The 20861-nt window shown below is 37.6% G+C and overlaps 2 protein-coding genes, 1 long non-coding RNA gene and 1 other non-coding gene across 4 annotated transcripts; 2 read left to right on the forward strand and 2 right to left on the reverse strand.

Moving 5' to 3' along the window:
• Nucleotides 1-855: 855 nt before the first annotated feature.
• Nucleotides 856-2755, reverse strand: LOC131927869 (uncharacterized). The gene is made up of 3 exons (XM_059283747.1): nt 2622-2755; nt 1961-2110; nt 856-1013 (listed from the first exon to the last, which is right to left on the reverse strand). Exons 1-3 carry the CDS (start codon nt 2662-2664, stop codon nt 901-903), a joined length of 306 nt encoding a protein of 101 aa, XP_059139730.1. The 5' UTR covers nt 2665-2755; the 3' UTR covers nt 856-900.
• A 41-nt stretch (nt 2756-2796) lies between these two features.
• LOC131927871 (uncharacterized) lies at nt 2797-4190 on the forward strand. The gene is made up of 3 exons (XR_009383703.1): nt 2797-2920; nt 3362-3471; nt 4013-4190. It is a non-coding gene; the product is annotated as an uncharacterized LOC131927871 (long non-coding RNA).
• A 4017-nt stretch (nt 4191-8207) lies between these two features.
• Trnaa-agc (transfer RNA alanine (anticodon AGC)) lies at nt 8208-8280 on the forward strand. Its single transcript has one exon. It is a non-coding gene; the product is annotated as a tRNA-Ala (tRNA).
• Nucleotides 8281-18538: 10258 nt separating this feature from the next.
• On the reverse strand, nt 18539-20657 carry LOC131927865 (uncharacterized). Its single transcript, XM_059283742.1, has 3 exons — nt 20545-20657; nt 19297-19434; nt 18539-18739 (listed from the first exon to the last, which is right to left on the reverse strand). The coding sequence occupies exons 1-3, from the start codon at nt 20585-20587 to the stop codon at nt 18606-18608; spliced, it is 315 nt and encodes a 104-aa protein (XP_059139725.1). The 5' UTR covers nt 20588-20657; the 3' UTR covers nt 18539-18605.
• Between the last annotated feature and the right edge of the window lie 204 nt (nt 20658-20861).

Genomic DNA, 20861 nt, shown 5'->3' on the forward strand with positions numbered 1-20861 from the left:
GGACAGAGAGAGAGAAGTGCGCACATGGGCTTTTATATATTAGGATTATGTCGTTATGATATTGTATATTAAAGTTCTTTTAATACATCTGTTACAACGTTACAACTATAAGCTTTTAATCGCTAATAAAGTAATCAACCCTTTTGTTTTGAATCTTATTGTAAACATTAAAATTCACAAGTTATATTTTAAACGAAAAAAAAAACAACCTCATTTGGGGCTGTCCATCATTTTTCCCCGTTTCTGCCCAAGGCTCAAAAGGGCAGATGAAGTAGAGTTAATCTTTTTCAACGACATCGACATTCAAGTGGATATTGTGGTCAGGTACCGGTCAAAGCTGGGTAGACTCAGGGACGTACAACTGATTTAAACCCAAATTTGACCCCGAGACTATCGGGTTAGCAGTCTAGCTCTCCACCACCACGCCGCCCCCATAAATGGCTTCAAACTCCTAGAAACAGGGTTGTTTGTAATTTTGTGACAATGGATGATGAGGGAAGGGGGGGGGGGGGCGCTCAGATAACATGACGCAGAGCGTTTCATTGTGCTATCATTGTGCTATATGTGATACCTTTTTTTTTTTTTTTTTTTTTTTTTTTTTAAGTTAAGATTTTTTTTTTACATTGTTGTTACACCAGGCTTTTTATTGCTTGAAGTGTAATCACACTCTTATAAATAATTGAGTTTTTTTTTTCAAAAAATAGCAATTCACATATAAATTCATTAGTATTAGCAAATCAATATGTGAATGTAAATACGTTTTCTCTTGATGTTATGTTTTCTTGCATTTATTACTGAGGTACTAAAAATTCGAAGGATTTTACATTACTCAAGGAACAACACTTTGAAAAGCAGTTCAGCAGTCAAATGTTTATTTGATTTGATTAGTTTGACTTTCCATTAACCTGTAAGTAAAAGACCCTCCAATAAGTTAGGTGTACACGAGCAGGGGGAAAGAAATTGAGAGCCAATGGGACAGACGAGGTTACACCCCACCGACTTTCGTTTTCCAGCTGTGGAGTAGAGGAATACAAATGGGCTTACTGGATATGACGGTTCAGAGGCGTAGCGAGGGGGGGGGGGGCGGTTGGTGCGGATCGCACCGGGTGACACAATTTTGGGGGGTGACACCAAGGCAAAAATAGCAAAATATATAGAGAAAAACCTGAGGAGGGTGCAAAGCAAAATTTTGAGGGGGGGGGGGGGTGCAAATCGAAAACTTGAGGGTGGAGGGTGCAAATTGAAAATTTGAAAGTAAGGGTTGATACGCCTCTGGGGGGTGACACCATTAAGTGCCGCACCGGGTGACACCCACCCCGCTACGCCACTGTGGCGGTTCATATTGTATTATTGAACAGAGACATTTTCATTTTATTCATTTTCTTAGCCATAAGTAAAGCAATATTTTTTTAACATTGCTAAAATGTATCTACAATACTTCATAACAATAACCTCTAACTTTAGTGTCATTTACCTACGAAATGTTCGAGTTTTTAAATTCTACAGTAGATATTTAAAGTGTAAAACTGCTAGAAAGAGAAACAATTACTGAAAGACATTTTAGAATAATCCATAATAATTAGACTTCATGAAGAAGAAAGTAACTGCAATACATTATTGGAATGTTAATTGAACTTGTGACATAAACACAAAAATGCATGATTTTTAAAAATATTTTCACTCTCACAAAAAAAAAATTAACTCGAAAACACCTGTTGTTGTGTATGTGTGGTGTTGGGGCGGGTTAAGGGTTTTAATAAAATTATACTTTTTCTTTTACCCTTTCGTCCTAGATTTTTTTTTCCGGATCTTATGCAACAGTTATAATTTTTTAAACATCAATGAAATGAAGCATACATGAGTATGTGTACTGGTACGCGTGTGTGTGTGCATGTGTGCGTGTATACATGTGTGTGTGTGTGTGCGTGTGTGTAAAAAAAGGTCCACCCGCTCTACTCACCAGTCACTGTCTGGCACGTGTGTCCACAGCCGTTTGACCGACACTCCTGACCCTCGGGGCACGGGTTGTACCCAGCGGCCTGTAGCAGGGGACTGGGGCTACATAGTTCCACACAAATAGCCGACAGAGCCGGTTGGAAGGTGGAGGAAACTTAAGGAAAAAACGACAGGTTAAAGAATTATATTTTGAGTTTTTTCTGTTAGGAATATGTGTACTCGTCGAATAGAGTGTCAATTCCTATCGCTATGATCATTGTCATTCTTATCCTCATTTCTCACATCATCAAATCCTCAACTTTATTCTCATCCTTATCGTAATCACCATCCTATCCATATCCACACACTTATCCTCGTCCCAATCCTCTTCCCCATCTTCTGGTTTATCCTTATCATTATCTTCATGCATATACCTAATCTTAACGTTCACATGCATAATGTCCATGTTCCTTACCTTATTCCTAAATATAACCTTTTCTAACATAACTAGTCCTAAGTTATGAGGTCGTCTCACTAACATAATCCTTAAACCTTACTGCAGCCTAGCCGTAGCTATAAATAATAGCCAGGCTTTTGGATTATACGAAATTTAAATATAGCTAGTGATATATTGTTCATATTTAATACACACGTAAACAGTTATTGAAAGAAAAAAATATTCTTACAAGCAGCTAAGACACAGATAGTTGAGAGAAGTAGAAACTTCATGATGTCTCCGTAACCAGTAGTTGAATGGTTTCTTTATCTGCTCCTGTTTACCTTTAAATCACCATCTACAAGTTAGGCCATAGAAGACAACGTTTTCGTGAAGAAGATAAGGATTTCTTATCTTTTGTAATACAGTTAGAGGTTGGTAAAGCTCATGTATATATTTCAAAACATTTTTGGCAAACAGCTGGGGAAACTTCTGAGATTCACATCATGAATATCACGCTTATTATAGTGTTGTTGGCGCTTATATCAGGTGAGTACTTAGGTAATATGTATTTTGACAGGTGAGTAAACAGGTAACAGGTATTTTGACAGGTGAGTACACAGGTAACTGGTGACAGGTGAGTACACAGGTAACTGGTGACAGGTGAGTACACAGGTAACTGGTGACAGGTGAGTACACAGGTAACTGGGTGTTTTTTGACAGGTGGGCACACGGGTAACTGGGTGTTTTTGACAGGTGGGTATACAGGTAACTGCGTGTTTGACAAGTGACTTCACAGGTAAGTGGTTGTTTCGCAGCAGGTGAGTCTACAGGTATTTTTTTAAAGAACATAGAACACTTGTTTATAAACAAGTTAAAAAAAACAACGAAGATACTGTGCATAATATACTTAACTTGCTATTTTTACTATACATTTTTACAGAAGCTAGTTCATATATTTAAATCTTTCTCTTAAATCCACCCTACCAGCCGCCTACGCCTTTCTGTCCTCCCCCTGTCCTCCAGAGTGTGACTGTGGGCCGGGCCTGGACTGTGCTATAGGCAACAACATCTGTGGCTTCTACTGTATTCCATCCTTGGTAATTCGTGTGTTTTTTTGTCGCCATGTTTTTATTCTTGTTTAAGTTACCTGACCCTAAGCCTTACTATATATGTTATATAAAGTCTCTAGTTCGGACACTGGAGCCAATGGGATGTATTTGAGTTCACCCAAATGCGATGGGTACCTAACTTTCATTAGTGAAAATTATTAAGGCGTAAGATTCCGAGGTCACAAAAATAGATGAGCTCTACTTCATCTGCCCCACGAATAGCCAGGCCAGAATATGTATGTATGTGTATGTATATGTATATATATATATATATATATATATATATATATATATATATATATATATATATATATATATATATATATATATATATAACTATTTCTTTCTTTGTCTAGTTTTGAATCGATTTTTCGAATTGTAACAACAATTAAAGCAAGTTTATCGACAACGAATGTGCCTTATTATTACGATATCACTTGCATGGTGTACAGTTTTATAATTTCAAACATGTCTTAAGATGAATGCATGTACGGAGATAACTTGGCTAACGGTAATTTTCTCCTAACAGAACATACACACCTAAGTCACATCACAAGTTTGTTACGCAGCTACAGGGAAAGATGAAAGTACAGATGGCAATACAAGAAGTGATAATTTTTAAAACAGCGTTAAAGCAATAACTCAACATGTTTGTGCAAATACAATTGTATCAAATTGTAACAATAAAGTATTGTTTGCGAAGTTGATCTAAATGTGTCAATCTTTTTTAAATTACTTGAACAGCATTCATTCCATTCCTCAACTATTTAAAAATAAAATTTAAAAATTAAAAATAATAATAAATATATAAAAACGTTTATAATTAAAAGAAGAAAATAATAATTTTTTTATTAAATATAAAATAATTTTTATAAATTTAATAAATCTGCGGTTACTTTATATATAAAAAATACTATCTTTAAATATATAATACGCTTTTAAGTATAGTGATATAAATAGTAGTGCATTAATATATTTAAAGAAAGTATTTTTATATATAAAGTAACCGCAGATCTATATATATATATAATTCTCTTCTGGAAGACGCTAGAAAACAAGCTGTAAACGTGCTCCCTACCACCCCCACCCCTACATGGTCTGGTGAGCTGTGGTTTACTCTAAATGTTTACAAACAGAGCCGGGTTTAGTGACGACTATTAAGGGCAGATAATTTAGTTTTAAACTATTTTAAACGTAGGGGGGGGGGGGTAACTAAGTGGAGTTTATTTTAACAGAGGGGGGGTGGTGGGGAAGGAAGGGGGGGGGTTATCGTCCTTAACGAGCTACTTATAAAGTTTTAAAGAAATATTTTCAGTGGCAGCGTTGGTAGTGTCGAATTCACAAATTATAAATAACTGAAAAGTAGAAAAAACAACAACTAAAAAAGCAGCGTATGATATGCCGCGGGTCGGCTCGTTTATTATATTTTTAAAAATTATTTTATATTTAATAAAAATTGTATTATTTTCTTCTTTTTAGTGCATTTATAAAAGCTAGTAATTATAAACGTTTTTATGTATTTATTATTTTTATACTTTTTAATATTAACGAGTTATACGCATGTTAAGACAATATAGTGTAGCAACAAATATATGATAATTTGAAAAACAGTTTTGCTATAATAATATTATTAGTTTTACTATACGTAAAATTAATTACTTACAATTTTATAAAAAAATAAAATAAAAATAAAAACCCTTAAAATGCAAATGTGTAATGAAATAATGATACAGGGGATTTTTTTTAAAGGCGTGGTGGGCTTTTCAGTAGAGCTGAAATAAATTCGGATATAAAAAAAAAAAAAAAAAGTCATTTTCATGATATTTAAAAATTCGCTTCGCTTAGGAGGACTGAACATTGAAAGTGAAGAAAAAAAATTAATTTTAATACTTGGTTATGTGTTGCAATAAGAGAATTGTGTTTGTTTGACACTAGAGAAAGGATTTTTATTTGAAACTCGTAAAATATGAAAAACAGATTACATTTTTTCACCATTTAAATTAATAATTTTTTTGTTTTTAATTATTCAGCTTTTCATTTATGTAGCTGTTTGACCATTTATAATTTGTGTTTTCAACGAATTGTGTAGACATAGTTGTAGGTCGTTTCCCTTTGTCTAAGTTCGGATTCCAAAGAGGGAAGTAACTCCTGACCCTAAAATTTAAAACATTTTTATTGTATAAATTATAATGTTATATAATAAATATGTTCAACAACAATATCATTGTAATACCAATCATCTTAATCCTGCCTTTTGCATATTTGTTCCTGTTAATTAAATGATGTCTTAGAGTGGGCTTAGAAACTTACAATCTTACACATTCTTTATACACACAACAGTGGCGTAGCGAGGTCGGGTGTCACCCGGTGCGGCACTTAATGGTGTCAACCCCCCCCCCCCCCCCCCCCAGAGGCGTTGCGACCCTTCCCGGGGACAAACTTTCAAGTTTTCGATTTGCACCCCCCCCCTCAAACTTTCGATTTGCACCCCCCCCCCCACTCAAGTTTTTCTCTATATATATATATTTTGCTTTTTTTGCCTTGGTGTCACCCCCCTAAATGGTGTCACCCGATTTATTATATATATATATATATATATATATATATATATATATATATATATATATATATATATATATATATATATATACCTAAATACGTGTGTGTGTGCGCGCGCGCGTGTGTGTTTTAAATGAAGAACGTTTTAACAATACCTAAACAAATGTTAGTAAAAAATACGCAAGTATTCCAAGATAGGAAATAAAATGTAAACGGCTGGTACTTTAGCTAGAGAGTTAATACATGCTTAGCTCATGTGTCACGTGGCTCTCTCGGTATTCTACACACCACTGAAGGTTTGGATATCCGCAAAAACATGTAAAAAATATACCGGTCCGCATCCATCAGTGAACGAAGAAAGGACTGGATCTATATAACACATGTCATTGGAACAGACGAAAATTGACTTTTTGAAAAACCTTTGTGTGGTCGACAGAAGATGGAAAAAACCCACGATTACAACATCGGATAATAATTTTAATTTAAGAAGCTGAACATTTTTTAATACAACGTTTTTTTTTTTAAATTAAAAAATCATGGTCAAAGGGAGACAACAATGAAAATCTCAAAACGCCGATGACAGCCCTAATCACTTCTCTTTTATTACCTTACACATAAAGCGTAAGATTTTTACTGTCTCGTATACAGAGTTGAGGTTTAGAGGAGGTATTGTAATGGTGTGCAATCTTTTCTGTATCTGTGTGTGGTAAAACGATAACGTGTACTGTTTCAGTTAGATGAAAGAAATTTCTGATTAATTAATAATCCAACCTCATCATCCTTATAGGGCTGGTAAGTAGGTCACCCACAAGTTCTATGGCTCATGCAGGTTTTATTGAGCTTTAGAACTGGTTGGTGACCTACTTACCAGCCCTATAGCATCCCTTACCACTGTACACCCACCCCCTCCTGTAAACCCAACCACACTATTTTTTCACTCCATTTACACCCCGCCCATGATGTGAAGGAAAAAAAAAACAACGTCTTTGCTAATCAGAGTTTCTTCCAGGGGGGGGGGGGGCGAACGAAATGAAATTTATATAATTTATATAGAAAATATATACTTTTAACAGTGTCCGCCCCCCCCCCCCCCCCGAAGAAAGTTTACCGCCCCCCCCCCCCCCCCCCCGAAAATTTCAAGTGCCCCCCGAAGAAAAAAGTATGGAAGAAACACTACTGCTAATTGATCAGCGTGATTGTAGGTGAGCCAAGAAAGAATGGACCAGACCTTGCACTATCAGTACCTTCATGTCCGTGAACTTAACGGGACTCTACATCAGGGATTCTCACAAGAATGGACCAGACCTTGCACTATCAGTACCTTCATGTCCGTGAACTTAATGGGACTCTACATCAGGGATTCTCACAAGAATGGACCAGACCTTGTAGTAGCAGTACCTTCATGTTAGTGAACTTAATGAGACTCTACATCAGGGATTCTCACAAGAATGGACCAGACCTTGTAGTAGCAGTACCTTCATGTTAGTGAACTTAATGAGACTCTACATCAGGGATTCTCACAAGAATGGACCAGACCTTGCACTATCAGCACCTTCATGTCCGTGACCTTAGCGGGACTCTACATCAGTGATTCTCATCAGGTGGTCCACACATCATAATTCAAAAGTAAATTAATGATCATACCTTTAGGCTATGAATACACAATTAAGCTAGCACATTCAAAGAGTAAATGCTGAAACTTAAACAATTGAAATGGTATTATATTTGTATATCTGTGTGTTTTTGATACTATCAACATCATCTTAAAAAGAAAATATTAAACCTGAAACAGTGGCGTAGCGAGGTCTGGTGTCACACGGTGCGGCACTTAATGGTGTCACCCCCAGAGGCGTAGCGACCCTTCCCGGGGACAAACTGTCACATTTTTTATTTGCACCCCCCCTCAAACTTTCGATTTGTACCCCCCCCCCCCCCCCTCAAGTTTTTCTCTATATATTTTGCTATTTTGTGTCTTGGTGTCACCCCCTAAATGGTGTCACCCGGTGCGGTCCGCACCCCCCGCACCCCTCTCGCTACGCCTCTGACCTGAAATAAATTGCCCCTTAAGATTACTTTTTCTTTACATTAAAATAGTAAGCCCTGTACTGTAGAGCGGTTTGCTTAAAAAATTGTTTAGATTGTTCTGTTAGCAACTTGGATTGCGTGGGGCTGTAGCTCAAGTGGTAGAGCGCTCGCTTAGCATGTGAGAGGTACGGGGATCGATACCCCGCTGCTCCAATGTTTTATAGCTAAATGTTATTTTTAATTAAATGTTAAATTGTTGAAAGGTATGCAGTTTGTTGAAAAAAAAAGACCTTAAATAAATCAAAACAACTGTGGAGATCAGCACTAAACCAGCCGCATGTTAGCAAGTAGTGGTAGCCAATGCCTACTGTGATACTTACTGTAGCTTTAGAAATGCGCGTCGTTAAGCCATGCTTTGACATGTGATAAATAATCAGTGATATCATTATATAGAGTGACGAGGGAGATGGGGGGGGGGGGGGGGAGGAAACGACGATCGGGAAAGATGTAGAAAAAATTAGAAATTAGAAATTATGCATGCAAGGGCCTACTTTTTGTATTTTGAAATTCTGATTTACAATCTTGGTTGTATGACACAACTGCTTTTTTTGTTATTTCATCATCATCATCATCATCATCATCATCAGCATCATCATCATCATCATCATCATTATCATCATTATCATCATCGTCATCATCATCATCATCGTTGCATTAAATATTTTTACAATGTTTTTTTTTTCTTGGAATATTGAGGTCGAATCGTGCGATTGATGGGTGGAATTTTAAAAAAAAGTTTGTCGTTAATCTAATAAACGAGTTCATGTGATTAAATAAAGATTTTCCACATTACTTTAAAAGCATAAAACTGTAATTCCTGTGCATTCACTAGAAGCGCAGGGGATTTTTTAAACGTATTTTAATTAGTAAGGAAACAATTTTTTTGGCCTCAGACATTAAATTTACCAGTTTATCAGTTTACCTTGTCATGACCCATGTACGCTATGGTATTACAGTTTCTCATTATCAACTTGCAGAGTTTCTTCCAGGCATCTTCCGCCCCCCCCCCCCCCCCGAAGAAAGTCTACGCCCCCCCCCCCCCCCCCTGAAAGAAACACTGTCAGCTTGTGAGGTCGGAGACATGTACTTTCATTAATATAAGATGGTTTACTTACACATATTGCAAAACGTTTAATTACAATTTTATTTTTAAACGTGAAAAATGCAAATGTGTAATTAAATGGTGATTAGAAGGGCATTATTTTTCTCAGTGGGGTCAGTTGAGGGGGGTATGGGCTTACAAGTGGAGCTGAAATAAATTTGGGGCAAAAGAGAATAAATATTATAATATATAACATTTCATCCAGACCGCTTGTAATATTTCAAATATAAATATTTAAAGCTGTCTGAATGATATGTTCAGTACAATGAGACATATCAAATCAAACATTTTTCCCTTTCAAACAGCAATATCTTCTATACTATACCCGTTCACAGTTTTTTTTTTTAGTTTTTTTATAAACTATTTTTTTTTATTGTATACAGCACTGGTATACAGCAGGGGTCTCCAAACTTTTCAGTCCGAGGGCCGCATTAACTATAAAATTACAGTTCGGGGGCCAGTTTCTTCCAGGCATGTCTTTGATTTTTCTGGGCAAAGTTCTCAGCCATCACCAACAAACGATTTTTCCTTGGACAAAAAGATCTCCGCGGGCCGGATAAGAGGACATCGCGGGCCGCATCCGGCCCGCGGGCCGTAGTTTGGAGACCCCTGGTATACAGTGTCAAAGACAAGGTTCGTCAGTTGTCTATAGAATAATAATTATTTTTTTTTTTTTTTTTTTTTTTGATTTTTTTTTGTCTATAGAATAATTTTTTTTTTTTTTTTTAATACTTTTATTTTCAAATAGAAATAATTAAATATTTAAAAAGACAAAAGTTCTTAATTAACATCATGTAAATAATTGAATTTTTAAGTCCGTTTTGTTTAAAAAAAAAATAACACTGGTTTTGTTAATCTTATCTTGTTTTGTTTAAGATAATTGAAAAAAGTTTCATTTTATCTTCTCAATCAACAACTGTGCAGAGAAGCTGCTCTTGTAGCTATTGTGTAGAATTACGTATCTTCTAAACGTCAAACATGGCACTTGTCATTTTCTTTTCACTCTTGGTGTTTGCTGCAGGTTAGTGTGGTTTTAATAATAGTTGTCGCCCCTTAATGTGTTAAAACAAGAGGGGAGTATTCCGACCTTCGCTGCTTGATTAGCGTAGAGCGACAAAGGGGGGGGGGGGGGATATATAAAATACTTCATTTTCGTCAAATGATTGTTCAAAACAAATTCTCACTAATCAATAAACATAGTGAAGGATGACACATGATTTGGTTTGCAAGAGAAAAAAAAATAATTAAAATGTCCTTAATTATGTTCGATTTTGCAAACTGGGTAAGCTCATTCGCAGAGGCGTAGCGAGGGGGGGGGGGGGGCGGGGTGTTGACCGCACCGGGTGAAACCATTTAGGGGGGTGACAGCATTAAGTGCCGCACCGGGTGACACCCGACCTCGCTACGCCTCTGCTCATTCATATGTAATTAAATTTGGGCCGTGGTACCGTTTTGTGCTTGTTGGTGCTGCAAGCGCTAAATAATCTACCCTTGTCTCTGCCATATAGGCACTTTGTACATTGCTTGCAGTTTTAGGGCTAACAAATCAGTGACGCTTTATTACAAGTTTCCCTTTTCAAACCTGACGGTCTATGGGGCAAGTGAAGTGGAGTTCACTTGTTTCTGTGACCTCGGCATATGATGAGATAGTGTGGTCAGCACTATGCCCAGCCGCCTTTACTTTCCCTAACAGGAGTTAGGTACCCATCAGAGTTGGGTGGACTCAGGGACGGTCTGCTGACTTGAACCCGGATTCGAACTCGAGACTTACGGGTTAGCAGTCCAGCTGACGTTTTGTTATCAAGGTATTATTATTTCATAATAGTTCATTCAAACCGAGAAAAAAATAAAATACAGACAAATCATTATAAATGATGAAAATGTCATGTTTAAGATATATTGGGGGGGGGGGGGAGGCATTGTTGAGTTTCCAAACATAATTTGTGCTTATATAAATTGCATAATTAAAATATTCAAAATAACTTTCTTTTACGAGTTATTTGGGTTTCTGATTATACATTTTCATAAAATATTTTGTGTCATATGTCACATATTTTAATAATATAATAATTTGTGAATTCGACAGTACATCTGCTGCCACTGAAAATATTTGCTAAAAAACACTATCAGTAGCTCGTTAAGGACGATAACTCCCCTCCTTTCCCCAACCCCTAAGCCCCCCCCCCCCCCCCCCCCCCCCGTGAAAGTAAACTCCTCTTAGTTACCTCCACTAAGTTTAAAATCGTTTCAAACTAAATTATCTGCCCCTAATAGCCGTCACTAAACCCGGCTCTACGATTGTAAACATTTAGCGTGAACCACAGCTCACCAGACCATGTAGGGGTGGGGGTGGTAGGGAGCGCGCTTACAGCTTGTTTTCTATCGTCTCCAAGAAGAGAATTATATATAGATATATAGATTCTATTCATAATGTGTATCGCTTTGATTGTTCCAGGAACTCCGGTACCGAACCGGCGAGAATTCTGCAACAAGTTCAACCTGTGTATGATTGGCACCACACCTGTAAACGCTGACCTGGTGCCAACCATCGCACCTGGGATGGTCAGCTTTGGTGTGTGCGCCATAGGGGCGGTGTGTAAGGAAACAATATGTGGCAATCGGTGTGAACTCATCTAAGGTTGAGGGTCACAGGTCAAATGTCACATGTCAAGGGTCACGGGTCAAGTTCATATAAGATGGAAATGTTTGTTAGGAGAGAGAGAGAGGGGGGATTTACAACGATTTACACGATGTTATGTAAAGAGAAAATGATAAAACGAAGATGAGAATCGATGTGCCTTTGTTACTACTTTGTTGTTCCATACATTTTACTGTTGATGTAGAGTGTTGAAGCTTACATAAATAAAACAAAATAAAAGTTAAAAAACCTAAATTTTTTTAGAAGATCACGTCTTTGGAGACATGCATACTTCTAAAACTAACGCGCAACATTTACACTACTCTACAGTGTCGTAAACAAACATGTAACTAAAGTGGACAGAGTTTACCGGCCTTGAGGTTCAGGGACCATCACAACTTTTTAAAGTAAAAAAATAAAGACGTATTTCAAGAGACCCGCTATTTGTTTTTCATTCTTCGTAATTTTTTAGAAAGAAACAAGTACTTGGAATCGTGTTGTATTTCACCGATTTCGAGTCCTTGTATAGGCGATTCCAAATAGTTTCCTCTTCTACTTATGACTGAGATTTTAATGTTGCCCTACCTACAGTAGCGTAGCGAGGAGGGGGGGGGGGGCGGGGGGGGGACATATGTCCCCGGGCGCCGACCTTAGGGGGGCGCCAAATTGAAAGTTTGAGGGGGGTGCAAATGAAAAGTTCGAGGGGGGTGCAAATCGAAATTTTGAGGGGGGGGGGGGGTGTAAATGAAAAGTTCGAGGGGGGGGGGGGTGCAAATCGAAATTTTGAGGGAGGGGGTGCAAATGAAAAGTTCGAGGGGGGGGGGGGTGCAAATCGAAAAGTTTGTCCCCGGGCGCCGGGAAGGGTCGCTACGCCTCTGCCTACCTAACCCTATTTTTTTTCACTCTCTCTGACATGTCCCTGCTAGCATGAAATTGGCCTGTCAGGTCTTTCTTTAAGGCATCTTATAAAATAATTTAAAGAATCATCTTTAGACCTAACGATCCAGTGGGCAGATGAAGCAGAGTTTATGTTTCTTGACCTCGGCATATGAAGGGAAGGTGTGGTCAGCGCTTTGCCCAGCAGACTTTACTTTCTTAAACATGAGTTGGGTACCCATCAGGGCTGGGTGAACTCAGGGACGTTCCACAGACTAGTACCCGGATTCGAACTCGATAATCGAAGAATTTCGGGTTAGCAGCCTATCGCTCTACAGCTTAGGCCACGCCATCCCACAAGGAATCTTATACAAATGAGTATTATGTTTGGTGGACTAATTTAGAAACTCTATGTAAGTATATGGTAGGGGGTTATCTGAGTAGATTTACAGAAAATTAACGTTTTATCGCAATTGCAAGAGATTTAATATGGGTAAAGATGATAGGCACATGCATATGTTTTGACTAATATTTCCGCATCAATACGACATGGTGTAACTGAATTAAGACATTGGGAAAAATTCTTTGACAATGTGTGACTAATTGGTTTGGGTGAAGCAACTTTATTTAAATACATAAAAAATGTTTTAATGTAAAAGCTTATTGGAATGATAAAGTTAAATATAAAAAGTAAGCATCAGGGTTATTTCCTTTTGAATTTTCCTCACGACCCTAAATGATAGACATTTTTAAGTAGATTTATTTTATTATTATTTTTTATCAAATATTTTCTACTAGATAGAATAGCATTTGACAATGAGCAGTTTAGTAGCTTTTTTTGTAAATTTAATCTTTTTTTTTTGTCAACTGTTGCAGACTTTTGAAACAAACTTAACATAAAAAAAAATTAAAGCAGTTTATATTAGACATTTATCATCTAAACGTAATAAGAGTGTGCCTCCAAGACAAGGATTTGTGGTTCACATAGACACATATGCACACACACATACCCACACACAAACATACAGAGAGGCACACACACAACACATACTGACACGCTAGCTCGCAAGCACACACAGGCACCATGAAACACGCACACACGCACACACGCATACACACACAGACACACTTTTATATGCACTAGTTCCGTTCACAGATAGACAATTCAGACCTTAAGTTTCTGATCTTATCTTAAAAACTCTTGTCTTACGATTACACACAATCTATAAATATCCATAGTATGTCTCGCTTCATATTGTCACACTCTAAACCTCAAAAATGAAACTGGTCATTTTCTTGTCAGTCCTGGGGTTTACTGCAGGTCAGTATAACGTTCTCTAACGCCACCGTCCGTTAGCGGTTTCTTTCAGGTATCCTTTCGTGGGTTGGGGGGGTCTTCTCCCCCGCCCCCAACGAAATAGAAATTTTTTATATAGAAAATATTTATTTACTCAATTAAAAAATATATGATTTTCTAATTAGTCCAATATTGGTAACTTACTCAAAAGGTCACACAATTTACCCCCCCCCCTACATTCCCAAGTCCCAGCCATGTTCAATCATACATGTATCACCTACAGTCAAAACACCCCAAACTTAAATATAAAATTACTAATTTATCACATTATGAAGACCATTTTATCACATTATAAAAACCATCTTACACTTCAATGTCGGGTATTGCAGGAACTCCCCTACACAACCAGCGAGATTTCTGCGATAAAATCAATCTCTGCTCTACTGAGCCGTTGCCGGGGTTCCTAATGCCGGTGTCTTCAATGGAAGTTTTTCGTCGCTGTCCTGATGGGGAAGTTTGTATCTTTACAACCTGTGGAAACCGATGTCATACCGCGGAAGGTCAAAGGTCACTCGCGAAAATGCATTGGGAATAATATCGAGTGAAGTTTGACAAAGTTTGAGATGTTTAATAAATAACAAAAGGAGGTGAAATTTATTGTATGTTTGTCGTTTGTCTATACTTTGGTGTTCGTATAATTTAATGGTTTTATACCCTTTTTGGAGGTACCGAACCCCAACAACTTTATATGCACAATCACCGATACTTTCTTAAAAAAGAACAAAATATTATTGTTTTTTCAAATTCAAAATATACATTTAGGACTGTATTTAGGACTGGTGCACAAAATGAACCGTGCATCAACTTCACTGTATACAAAGAACAAAGTAATAATACTAGCTGTGGTTATGATTGTAAAACCCCACTTTTACCGTAACAATACAACAATACTAGCTGTGCTACTGATGTTAAAACTACACTTTTACCGTATAAATACTAGCTGTGCTACTGATGTAATACCACAGTTTGACCGTTTCAATACTAGCTATGCTTGTGATTGTAAATCACAGTTTTACCGTATCAATACTAGCTGTGCTACTGATGTAAAACCACCGTTTTACCGTAATAATACTAGCTATGGTTGTGATTGTAAAACCAGTTTTATCGTGACAATACTAGCTATGCTACTGATTTAAAATCATAGTTTTACCGTAACAATACTAGCTATGGTTGTGATTTGTTGTAAACCGCAGTTTTACCGTAATAATCCTAGCTGTGCTAGTGATGTAAAAGCACCGTTTTACCGTTACAATACTAGCTATGGTTGTGATAGTAAAACCAGTTTGATCGTGGCAATATATCTTAGTCTAGGTAGTTATCGTGTAGACTGACATGAAATGACATATTTGGTTCGGTCTGAAATCATCACTCATCTTTTATTATGGAAAAAAAAGAATAAAAAGAGAAAAAAAAATCACTAAATCGACCTTTTAAAAAAAAATTCATTATGTTTAACAGTTTGTAGTTTATAGTTGACCATGTTCTGATTTCAGGGTCTAGTTTAATTTGCCATATTAACCAACCAGTTGATCTTAATGTCGGACACTGGTTTAGAAAGGACGACGTTGAATTCAAAAATAAAATCTTATATTTTTTTTTAATAGCACTAATCAACACATTTCTTATCTTCCAACAAGTTCACTAACTCAATGTATCGTGATATTAAATCTCAATGCTTATCTAAAAAACTTTAACATCTTAAAAAAGTTGCATTGTCTACATCATTTTCTGCAAAGATTTAGAATTAACAGACAATACGGCTTTTCATTAAGACACCACTTTTTCAACAGGCACATAGCCTAGCTATAACAAAAGGTAATAAACCGAGAGTAAGATTCAAACTATGGCGCTGGAACCCCTTTTTAAAAAAAAAAAATTAATCACTGAATATCTTTTTATTAAAATTAAAGTTACTATCTCTAATGAGTGTTATCTTCAGGAAGTTGTAAATGTTTTGTTTCGTGGCTAATGAAAAACCTAGCAAACATCTGTCAGTCACATCGTGCAGTACAAAGTTGTCGGCATAGATCTTCAGAATGAAACTGTTCTTTATGTTGTCTCTTCTTGTGTTCGCTGCAGGTGAGATTAATTGTATGCACATGTGATTAGTTGTATGCAGGTGAGATTAGTTGTATGCACATGTGATTAGTTGCATGCAGATGAGATTAATTGTATGCACATGTGATTAGTTGTATGCAGATGAGATTAATTGTATGAACATATGATTAGATGTATGCAGGTGAGATTAATTTTATGAACATTTGATTAGATGTATGCAGTTGAGATTAATTTTATGCACATGTGATTAGTTTTATGCAGATGAGATTAATTGTATGAACATATGATTAGATGTATGCAGGTGAGATTAATTGTATGAACATTTGATTAGTTGTATGCAGTTGAGATTAATTGTATGAACATTTGATTAGATGTATGCAGTTGAGATTAATTGTATGCACATGTGATTAGTTGTATGCAGGTGAGATAAGTTGTATGCAGGTGAGATACTTTCTATGTTGATGAGATTAGTTCCATGTTGATCAGATTAATTTTTATGCAGGCGAAACTAGTTCCATGCAGGTGAGATTAATTATATTCAAGTGAGATTGATTCTATGCAGGTGAGGTTAACTCTATGCAGGTGAGATTAACTCTATGCAGGTGAGATTAACTCTATACAGGTGAGATTAACTCTATACAGGTGGGCTTAACTCTATGCGAATGAGAGCGCATTAAGTTCGGGTCACAGATACCAACGGACACAAAGCTAGCAACTGATCTCAACGAAAGCATGGGTAGCAGTCACGTACTCTACAACTCAATCTCTACATGTCACGAATCTTATTCCTTAGTAGCTTTTATAAAACATTCATTAAAAATAAGTGTCATAAGATTTCTCTCAGACTTTCTTTTTCACATTTGCAGCCAATCCGGTGCGCAACATCCGCGACTTCTGTGCCCCAATCGACCGCTGCCTGATTGGTTTCGACATTGTGACAGTGCTGCCAATGACCGTTGAGACAACCCCCGCCCCCACCATCTTCCCAACCTTCTACCAGGACCCGACATACATGGGGAGGTGTCTGCCTGGTAAAACCTGCAAGCCAACCATATGTGGGAATATGTGTGTCTAGGCCTCTTAAGGTCAAAGGTCGACAACCTGCAGGCCAACCATCGGTGGTACCATGTGTGTTTAGGCTCTTTAAGGTTAAAGATCGGCAACCTGATACGTCATTAGTTACTTAAATGTCAATGTCTTATAGATTTTGAAGACGACAGGTTAAAATGTAATACAAACCTTTTTGATTTAGTGCCATTATTTGTGTTTATTCGTTCATATGTGTTTGTGAATGTTTTAAGACTTAGAACTCTACTGATATGCTAAGAACAGAGATCGACTATTGGCGACCGTAAGTTTTTAAACGGACTATTAGGAAATTGGACTGATCAGGGCAGATGGTATGAGATGGAACTGACCAGGGGCAGATGGTATGAGATAGGACTGACCAGGGGCAGATGGTATGAGATGGGACTGACCTGGGGCAGATGGTATGAGATGGGACTGACCTGGGGCAGATGGTATGAGATGGGACTGAACAGGGGCAGATGGTATGGCATGGGACTGAACAGGGGCAGATGGTATGGCATGGGACTGAACAGGGGCAGATGGTATGAGATGGGACTGACCAGGGGCAGATGGTATGAGATGGGACTGAACAGGGGCAGATGGTATGAGATGGGACTGAACAGGGGCAGATAGTATGAGATTGGAAAGACAAAGGTGGATGGTAGGAATGCGGATCGGGAGCCGGACGTTTTCACGAATGGATGTTTGCCCGAATACGACAAGTGTCCATTCGGTAATTTTCAGTAAACCCAAGTGGACCAATCAGAATATATATTCAGACCAGGGAGCTACTAAGGCTATGGTAATAATTTAGATCTCTCAAACGTACCTCCATCAAATTATGTTTCTAAGTTTTAATTTCCTTCTCATGACTTGCTAAACGATCCGGACCAGACCTAATTATGTAACTAATGAACTCATCCTAAAAATTGCGTTTCAGTGGAGCGGCATACTTTATAATGTAGACTACATCTTCTGCCTTACTTTTACCATCTTAGCCAAAAAACGTTTTTTTTTAGTTCTGCACTAAGACGTATTTTAGATCAGAGTTTCTTCCAGGCATCTCTTCGGGGGGGGGGGGGGGCAGAGCCCCCCGAAGAAAGTCTACCGCCTCCCCCCCCCCCGAACTAGATGGATTTTATACATACACTTTTACTAGTGTCCGCCCCCCCCCCCCCCCCCGAAAAAAGTTGACCCCCCCCCCCCCGAAAATTTCAAGTGCCCCCCCGGAGAAAAATGTCTGGAAGAAACTCTGTTTTAGATATCTATTGACATAAGATCTGGCACATATTTAGAAACTCTCCTGTTTGGCCTTAAAGTTTTATTAAATGAAAGTCACACAAAAACATAAGTAGACGTCATTGTTTTCATGTAGCAGCCTAAAGCCTCTGGATGTCAGAGCTCCACAGACAGGTACAGGTGGGACATCCGTAGCCATTAAGTACGTAGCCATGGGGGCAATGTTTGGCGCATCCAGACATGTCCGGGCAGGGCGGAAATGTACCATAGGGGTCTATAGAAATAGCGTTAGTTATATAAAATAATTGGCTTTAAAATTGAACGATTTGTTAAAAACTGTACACATTCTATAAGACGGGCTTATGATATTCATTGCCATTCTAAAAATTGAAAAAATGACATTTAACAAACAAAATTCAGTGTAGGTACCTGTAAACGTGTTATGGTTAAAGTTATAATGTTTTATAAATATAGTTTACCCTCATTTATTTAACATACAATGGAACGACGTGGCCTAAGCGGTAGAGCGCTGGGCTGCTAACCCGAATGTCTCGAGTTCCAAAGTCAGTCAAAGTCAGTAGAACGTCCTTGAGTCGAGCCAGCTTTAATGGGTACCTAACTCATGTTAAGGAAAGTCGACGCGTTCGGGCAAAGGGCTGGCCAGTGGCCACGCCTTCATACGCCAAGGTCAAGAAACATATGAACTCCACTTCATCTACCCAATGTATCGCTAGGTCTAAAGAGTATTCTCTCTGTCTCTCTCTCTCTCTTTCTCTATCTCTCGATCTCTCTCTCTAATACGAATAGAAGAAATATTCATGTTTCTCTTACTTGTTAGTATGCAATATGGTCCGGCACTCGAATCTTCACATTTGCCTCCTGGACAGTCGCTGCCGCCAAGTGTACATGGCTGAAGGACTAGGGGAAGCAAGGATAACCGAGTCTGTCGTCCAAGACATACTGCTGCAACTGAATATCGGAAATTGGTTGTCAATAACAGCTAACAGATCGGATGGAAGGCTTTTGGTGAATACGATTGGTTAAAACTGATCAATGGAATTATAGTTCTGCCTTTAAAGTGGAAGCTAGGATTTATTTAAAATAACAATACCGTTATTTCAAATATATTATTTTAATTATTTCTTTTTACGTATTTTAAAGTTCTTAAATAAGAAGTGTAAAACACTCGTAAGAAATTGACCGTAAAGATATAAGACTTTCATTGATGATGTTTAAAATATGTGTCCTTGAATGGAAATAGAGCGTGAGACTAGTTGGATGAACCATACTTACACTTTATTTAGACAGTATGATGTGAAACACAAAGTATACCGGCATCTTTTAAAGACAGTAGAACACAGACACAATGCAGGAATGTCTCGAGAGACGGCAAGACAAAGACACAGCCGGACAAATTGTAAGATTATGGTTGAGGCCGTTAGCTCCACAAGAATTAAAGTCAAGATTTAGTCAAGTATATCGAGTACACAAACAACTGACTTTATGTCCAGGATTTCTTCAGGCTTTGGGATAAGTAGGGTGGGGGGGGGGGAGCTATAGTAAATTTTGAAATGGGATAGGGGATTGTAAGGATGGATAAAACATACTTCCGATTGAAATATAACGCTCTTACTTTTCGTGTTGAGTGACGGAGGAGTGATGGGTCTGCATGAGCGAAACAGTGATGACATTGGTACAAAACTCAAATGACATTTGTACACAGTTTACATGACATTGGTACACAACTTACATGATATCGGTACACTACTTACATGACATTGGTACACAGCTTACATGACATTGGTACACAACTTAAATGACATTGGTACACAGCTTAAATGACATTGGTACACAACTTAAATGACATTGGTACACAAATTAAATGACATTGGTACACAGCTTAAATGACATTGGAACACTACTTAAATGACAATGATACACTACTTACATGACATTTTTACACAACTAACATGACATTGGTACATAGCTTACATGACATTTGTACACGACTCTAATGACATTGTTACACATATTACGTGACATTTGTAACACTTTACATGACATTGGTACACAACTTACATGACATCAAAACAAAGAGGAAGACTCCAACGAAAACCTTCATTTTACGTTAGCTGTTTACCCAGTGCAAATCAACGGCACCTGTCTCTAGCTTAGCCTTTTATAGACCGACATCACACACAGATAAGCCTGTTAAAATATTAGTACATTGCTTTTTAAAAGTGGTAAAACAATGAACCAGATAGCAAATTAGGCAATTAATTAATACTTGAATATCTTCTAGCGAAGTGAATTGGATTTTTTACTCTACGAAACAATTATTTACTAACGTCGTTTATTCATAGAGCTGAAGCCGGAGTAGTCTATATATCTTCTCC

Source organism: Physella acuta, unplaced genomic scaffold, assembly GCF_028476545.2.
Source record: "Physella acuta isolate Inbredline_101_S28 unplaced genomic scaffold, ASM2847654v3 ptg001441l, whole genome shotgun sequence".
Classification (NCBI taxonomy): domain Eukaryota; kingdom Metazoa; phylum Mollusca; class Gastropoda; family Physidae; genus Physella; species Physella acuta.

Excerpts from the sequence above, each read along its gene's own strand:
- LOC131927869 (XM_059283747.1), bottom strand. The coding sequence starts at position 2,664 with ATGAAGTTTCTACTTCTCTCAACTATCTGTGTCTTAGCTGCTT. Across the intron at positions 2,111-2,621 it reads TATCTGTGTCTTAGCTGCTT|TTTCCTCCACCTTCCAACCG; the intron begins GTAAGAATATTT and ends TTTTTCCTTAAG. Across the intron at positions 1,014-1,960 it reads CACGTGCCAGACAGTGACTG|CTGGAAAACGAAAGTCGGTG; the intron begins GTGAGTAGAGCG and ends TCTACTCCACAG.
- LOC131927865 (XM_059283742.1), bottom strand. The coding sequence starts at position 20,587 with ATGAAGGTTTTCGTTGGAGTCTTCCTCTTTGTTTTGATGTCAT. Across the intron at positions 19,435-20,544 it reads CCTCTTTGTTTTGATGTCAT|TTGCAGCAGTATGTCTTGGA; the intron begins GTAAGTTGTGTA and ends TCCGATATTCAG. Across the intron at positions 18,740-19,296 it reads ACCATATTGCATACTAACAA|ACCCCTATGGTACATTTCCG; the intron begins GTAAGAGAAACA and ends CTATTTCTATAG.